Source organism: Aplysia californica, unplaced genomic scaffold (genome assembly GCF_000002075.1).
Source record: "Aplysia californica isolate F4 #8 unplaced genomic scaffold, AplCal3.0 scaffold00072, whole genome shotgun sequence".
NCBI lineage: Eukaryota > Metazoa > Mollusca > Gastropoda > Aplysiida > Aplysiidae > Aplysia > Aplysia californica.
The window spans coordinates 767000-774646 of NW_004797342.1; the positions used below are offsets into that span (position 1 = coordinate 767000).

The 7647-nt window shown below is 37.2% G+C and overlaps 1 protein-coding gene across 1 annotated transcript in view; it reads right to left on the reverse strand.

Moving 5' to 3' along the window:
* Nucleotides 1-1812: 1812 nt before the first annotated feature.
* The window catches only part of LOC101849358 (F-box/LRR-repeat protein 18), a 21010-nt gene continuing 15175 nt past the window's right edge, over nt 1813-7647 (reverse strand). The window contains exon 11 of the mRNA XM_005093925.3: nt 1813-6897. Coding sequence (XP_005093982.2) covers nt 6738-6897 — 160 coding nt within the window. The 3' untranslated portion in view covers nt 1813-6737. The remainder of the gene's footprint in view (nt 6898-7647) is intronic.

Sequence of the window (7647 nt, forward strand, 5' to 3'; positions counted from 1 at the left end):
TTTGAATATGAGAACATAAATAAACACACATGGACGCACACACACACATGCAAACATGGTGCACACACGCACACATGCACAAACACACACACACACACACACACACGACCATTTAGACAGAGGTCCAAACATACATATATACTTATTCACCCAAAACCAGTATATTCAAATCACTTTGTTTGATTCAAAGAAAACTATGCAAACCAATACGAACTTTCACAATGCAGTGAGACAATTTGAATCACAAAAGCAAATAGAACAGGTCCCTGGCCCGTACATTCTCCCTTAATTGCTTGACAGCCAAAATCCAATGGCAACAGTCGCAGTTGCATTCGTTCACAAAGCATGCATGTAGTCTTTTGAGGGGGGGAAACATTTAATCAGAACACACTGTGTTGTCTTTGTATTGCTACTTGTATTTGTAAAGTACCCAGACCCTGTATTCTTTCATTGGGGTAGGGGGCTGTACAAACGTCATATCATAAAGATAACTCTCTGAAGAAAAGCTAACAAATTGATGAAAAATTAAGCTTACTCAGCATTTATAAAGAACAAAAAAGTCAAGTGTCCCTAGACATACCTGTCTCTGAAGGCCCTAGTGATAGAGTGTATACTCAAATATGTTTTGGGAGGAATTGTGAAGTAACATTAGGTGATTCCTAGTTACCCGCTTTTGGAGTGGCAGCCACTTTGTCAAATTTTTTTTTAGCAAAACACAACAGTGGTCTAATATGACAATTAAAAAACAAAGAGGATGTATTTGAATTAGTTGTCATTTATGATGCTAAATGAGATATCAAATTGAATGTATGGAAATGATAGAGAAAACTTAATTTATACAAATATCAAAACGAACATTCCCTTTCTTTTTCTTTTGTTTTATCACTCTCTCTCTTTCTTTCAAACACACACACGGTATAAAAGAAAAACTCACACACACACACACACACATTCACTATCATAATTCTAGCATCTGCGCTTGTCGTAGCCACGACGCGTGGCCGCCATTTTTGGGTCCGCGAATCGATTTTTGCATTTTTCAACAACAACAACAACAACAACAAAAAAGCCACTGCCGCGGAAATCAAGAGGGGGAAAAATTAGGAGAATAAACATTAAAAAGAGGAACCGAAAACAAATTACTTTTAAAAAGAAAGTTTATTTTCACTTCCACTTCACTTTGTCTCTTTGTCACTTGTTGACACCACGTTGATTTGTTATTTTCATGTGAAGAATATAAGTACATTACATTCTATAATTCTGCTGTTTCTCTTTTATTTTTTCCCTGTTTTTGGGGGTTTAATTTGTTGGTGAGGTAATTTTTTTGTTATTGTTCTGAGGTGTTGTTTTTTTTCTTTTATATGTTGATATAGCGAAATGTAATTTAATCTGATGTTCCTACCTTTTTTTAATTTAGTGTATTATGTGAGAGCGTGTCTTCACCAAAGCCGAATACTGACACTGGCAGGCCCGTTGAGTGTGATTCCATAATTTACATGTAATATTCTGTACTTTATCTTGAATTCCACACGCTTAGGGTTAAAATGGCCAATCTTCAGATAGGTGGACACATGCCCTTATTTATTAATTTTTGTGGTTGTTTATGTACTGCTCTAATTTTGATTTCATTCTATTGTGACACCTTTATTTTTCACGTTTTTACACTCTGTGTGGCCACAAATGATATTCTGGATGCTTAAAACAGAGCACAAAAAATTCTGGTGCTTTAGATGAAGTTACCTATATCAACATATTGCTATATGTCGTCACAGAGAGTTGAAAGCTTGAAAATTAATGGCAACTTTTATGGAATTTTTTTGCATTTTTGTGGCAACTTTTGGACAAAAAAAAAGGCAACAAATGCAGATGCTAGATAATTGCATGCACATACATTCATCATTCCCAGAGGGAAATGTGGATAACAAAAAGCTACAGATCTAACACAACTGACCTGAAATTTAATAACATAAAATCCCTCCGGATGCCACTCCAAACAAAATGAGATTCAAAAACCACTTCCGTGAAAGAACGCTGACAAACAATTATTAATCAAACCTTACAAGAAACACAGACTTCATGCACAATGTGTCATTTATTTTTTTTAAAACCACCCCAAAACACCCTTTAAACGTGAGAACTGTTACCTTGCGTGGATTCAACATGTATGGATAAAAAAAAAATTGGTTAAATTTCTACATCCACAGAGGACTCAGCATGAGAAAAAAACGAAACAGGAAGAAAAAAACCCCTGGAGGAAATAAGAAAGAAATGAGGAGAGAAATGGATGGACATGAGATAAGGAAGAAACAAATTATTGGTTCTCCTTAGTGATTAACGCTACTATAAACACTCCGATTTTTTTTGAAATGCAGAAAGTTTCCAGCTTACCTTTATTTCCGTGTACAACTTTTAATGAACAGCCACTGGTTAGACAGTAAGCATGAAGCAAAGCCTAATCGGACTTCACAGTAAAGATTTGTAATAAGTGAGCATATTTGCCACTTGGATATACCATAGGCTTCCAGGCATCCAAATGTACGAATCTTGAACAGGAAGATCCAAAGCAGTTGAAATTTTAACTCTTCAGGTGGCAGATAGAATGAAACCAGGAAGTTCTGGCAGTGGAACATTTTTCTAAGATTTTCATAAAACTAGGGCAGGTCAGAAAAACATTCATCAAAAGGTAACCTGTGAAGGTACAGACACAAAAGACCCATGAATATAATAAGAATAGATTACACAAGTGATGTGTGTTGACTGTAAAAAATGGAGCTACTCATTTTTTTAATTTGTTGATTCCAAAAATGTCTAATTTTCCTCTCCTCAATTACAGGGATCGAAATTTCATCTTCTACATCAAATTCATTATAAATACAGTCCAGAAACTGCCCAATACTTTTATTAGATTCAGCAACAGACACACAAATCGACGTTGTCGCAGCCATACTTGCACGCGCTGAAAGAAAAGAAAACACTCAGGTTTGAATTACCTCGGAATTTCATTTTTTTATACGCTTCAGACCAAGGAAAATTTTGCAAACTGAGTTGTGCTTGCTGCTCACAGGATAAAAACAGGTTGAAAAAAAGTGTTGCTTTTGGTGAAGTTAGATGAACGGCATTTGAAGTGATGAAACTGAGAACTTTGACAGACTTGTTCCTGTGCCAACTTCCATTGTCTAGGAAAAAACTTTTTACTTCACAGAAATGACATAATGACGATATCCCAAATTACGGCAACAATGCTCACATCAAACTCGGAAGTCACAGTAAATTATGTATTGTGCACTGAAGAAAAGAGATCAACCTTTCTGGATCCTTTGCAGCATCCATCTCTGTGGTTACAGATATGTGAATTCAGCTTTTCTAAAAGAAAACTCTGCAAAATAGTGGGAAAGGGAAGAAGGAAAGAACAATTTTTAACAAATCAGCCTTTTCTGTCAAAACAGTTGAAAAAAAATGCTTGTAAATAGAATAGAAAATCTTCAATTAAATATAAAAAACAAAAGACATTAGTGTAAAGAAAAGAAGCACTTTCCTTCCCTGAGAGTCATACAACACACCATAACCAAATTTACAAGTTTCATGTTCTGGGCATATATTTAGACTGGGCTAAGGAAGACTCGAATAAATGACACCTGGGGGCTTGGTCTCACATAGTATCCTGAGCACCCAAGCCTTCCAATCCCCAGCAGACCAATATTTTTTTCCTCCCTCCTCTGACACTCTCTGTCATACACATGGAAGAATATAGCATAGTAACGTTTACCAAGTACACTAGTTATATTATGTAGGAAGTGTTGTAAAAATCAATTAACCAGAAAGAACATCGCTCAGATGGGAGCCTCAAAGAATCTCTAAACATCCAATATAATATAAAAATATACCTCACAGATATTTGAAAGTAGGACATCCCAACAATCCAGTATTTTAGTCGTCACATATGCACATACATAAATATATAGATACCTTAACACAAACTAAAATACAGTAGAAATTGTCATTAACCTACCCTGAATACAATAAACATTCAGCTGCAAAATAGATCAAACTTGGTCCCAAATCCACATGACTGTCTCCATTTTGAACCTTTATATGTAAAGCACTGGTACATTACTGTGTTGTGTTCACGACTTGAGTTTCACACTTTATTACACAACCTATGCCAGAACTCTCAAGATGTTCATTACGAGGATTAAAAAATTTAGGAGTTTTTCAACCCCATCACACAATTCAAATCATTTTAGAGGCTGGCTTTTACCCTGCCCGTCAGGGACAAAAAGACAGCAACTCAGCAGAAACATGGAGACATTCAATAAAACTCCTCCCCACATGAGAATCAAACTCAGGCCTTCACAGTTCGATGATGAAGCATCTAACCGCTATATACAGAATATGTCAGCTTGTTCCATGGATGGCCTACATCTACACTGGGTTTTTCTTTAGAGTTGGGCATTACAAATTTGACCAAAAAGAGCAGATTCCAAAAATTATCTTACACAAAAGTGCGAAATCAACCAGTTCAAAACAATATTCCAAAAGTGCGGTAATCCACATGGGGTATTGGTGGAGTTTGTGCTGTCCATTTATGACTAAAACAGCTGCCACAACAGGAGCAGCTAACTCCGTCATGCCAACAAGGGATACTGGTCATCCATCAAATAAGCAAAGAAGAGGGTGTTGGCCATGAAAGCAACACAGACTTTTATGCACTCACAACTTTTTCATTGGCAATTAGGTTTCCTGTAAAGAAGTCGAGCATGAACACAACATAGTATAATAGAGCTGTTTGTTTTTCCTAAACTTGGCAGTACATTATATCCATGTCCTTCTTCAAGCACACAGTCGCGCTGAATGACCCCTCCCCCACCATACCCCAAAAGAGTGTAAACTTTAATAAAGAAAATATAAAAAAAGAAAATTCAAGAAGTGAAGTCCAAATTAATTTTTCCCTAAATGATGCTGGCATCACAAAATGAGATGTCTCTATGTTTGCTCCTCATTTACATCTCAAACTGATACCAAAATTAGAGAAAAAGAGAAAAGTAGCTATCATATAGTGCAGCTGACCACAATGATACTTTTAAAAAAACATTGGAGAAACTATTCCTACAGATCTAGGTATTTCCAGAATGCTTATCAGACCAAAAGAACAAAACCCGTGATAAGATTAAGAATGAGCAGGAAATAAGTATCCTAAAATGTATAGAAAAGTATTTCTATACTATTATTAAACACATGAGAAAAGAATAGAAAGTAATTGCAAACTTTTTTAAAATGATAGCAACTCCACTTTTCAGCCAGAAAGCTATTAAAAAGATAAGTAATAAAAATGTACCTCATCCCAGTTCCTGCTTCCTGTTTTGATTATATTATTGTAGGTAAAAATCAATACAGCGTTTGTGAAAAAACCCATTGCACATGGAATAGTGATTCACTTTTCCAACATGAAGCTTTTGAGAAAAGCATACCACACTGTCAAATTAAAGTCAAAATACCTGTCCATAACAAAATATGTAAGAAACTGTTCTCACAATTAAATAATAGAGAACGAGAAACACAGCCATTTATTCAGTCACACAAGATTAAATGTTATAGATCGTCTTCAAATTGTCATAAATCACACAAAAATGTACTCTTCATATTCAAAACCTCATGGTTACTCATTATCTTGGCTTTAATCATCCCTCCAAAAGGTATGAGTAGACTGTGAAAGGTTTGCAATTGGGACAACTTGGCTTAACGGCCAAACAATTCACCTTTTAAATTCAAAAACACCCGAACGCTGCAGAAAAAGAGACAGACTCACCTTTTAAAAAATCTCAAACCCTACAAAAGAGACAGAGATGAACCCAGAGGTAAAACAAAGAGAGACCAACTCAGCCAAAAGCTATAATAAAAGACAGGCCCCCCAAAAAATACTAAAAGCTGCAGAAAAAGAGGCTTATCTACTAAAAGTATAGAAGCACTAATATAAGTGAAATAAAAAAAAAATATCAGCCTCAAGCTATCTTGGGAGTGACAAGATACAATAACGACCAACACTGAAGCCCGACAACCCAAACTGTTTCCTCTGAGAAAAATTTGCCTGTTTCTTCTGCTTTTGTAGAGCTATGCGAGTGCCTGTATTTATCATAAATAACATAAAAAAGTAACTGCAAATCCCACATATCTCTTTGACCACAGACTATGTTGGCCCAACTGAGCAGCTTGATCAGACTAAAATGACAACCCAGGGAGCAAAGATTACATGTGATAGTTTACTGTCATGTGTCTTTGGCAGCCAGCATGTATTTTTCCCAATTATCACTTCCGCCCCCTGAGGGATTTACAAAGAGAAAGCTTGTTAGGTGCTGAAGTGCTATCACTAACATATCTCCCCTTTGCTCAATCACCAAAATACCTGACCGAAGCATGGTGAAAAGGTAAGTATTTTTTGTTAGGGAACAATACTTCCCCTGACTGACCAAGAAATAAACCAGTGGTTTTACAATTGTGAAGCCGGTATCTCTAATGCTAGACTAAAACACCAACCACCTACACTACACCCATTTTAGTGGGTAATGGTGTTTTCCCTGAAGGAAAGTAGGGCATTTTTTTGGCCATTGACAACGGGGCCATTTTCAGCTACCGACATACAAGAGAGGCACAAAAGTGTGACGGGTGCCCCACACTTGTGACCGCACTGTGCACGATGGGTTTATCACAACAAAGCAAGAATCTGCCCCTACAGATTTTTATCACAAAATGCTCCAGTCCTGAGGCCGAATGGACACTGTGGACTTGAGAATGGTCATCTCATCAATGTGCTGATCAGGGAGCTGTGCCGTCGCTTCTTGCAGACCTCCATTTAACAATGGGTAGATGCAAACACTGATGGCTGGCCGGCTTTTCTTGTATCTGGAGAGAGATAAAAGTATCAAATAATACAAGGCAGCTGTCCGGACCTCTACTCCCCCGACTCCATGCACACAATTGTAAAATAAAATACTAAAATTACATCTCGGACAGATATTGTACGTAAATACAAATGAGCAAATATTAGCCCTTTCTGTGTTGAAGCATTTCCGTTTACATTTCTACAGACAAGATAAAATGTCCATTCAAAAAACAATTAACAAAACCACCATAATACAGTATAGCACGGATAGCTCGAATTCGTTGGGACCGGCCTCGCTAGTTCGAGGGATCCGTAGTTCGAGGGATTCATGAACAGTGTTATGGCACTGGCTGTGCCAGATAATCAAGGGAAGCAACAAAGATTGGGTCGGAAAAGAAATTTTTCTTTTTTTGCCCATAGTCCAAGATCAGATAGTTTGGTCTAGAGTGGTGTAGCCCCTGCGCGTGCGCCTTCTCGGTGCGTGCACTTTTGTTTTCCTTTGTTTTTAGCCTCAAATTGCGTTTTTGCGTTTGATTGAATGCGTCAGTGTGTGCAGCAGCCATTTTTGTTTACTTCCATCACTCGTTTGCCGACAAGGGATCATCGAGAGTGTTTTTATCAGCTGTGGCAAGTTGACATTCAACGCTGACCTGTGAACTAGTTTTTATGACCTATTTACCTCTGATTGGTTCAAATAGACTGTGCGCGCCCCCTAGCTTAAAAAATGTGCCTACTCCTTCCTTGAGTGTTTCACGTGACCTTTTATCGAG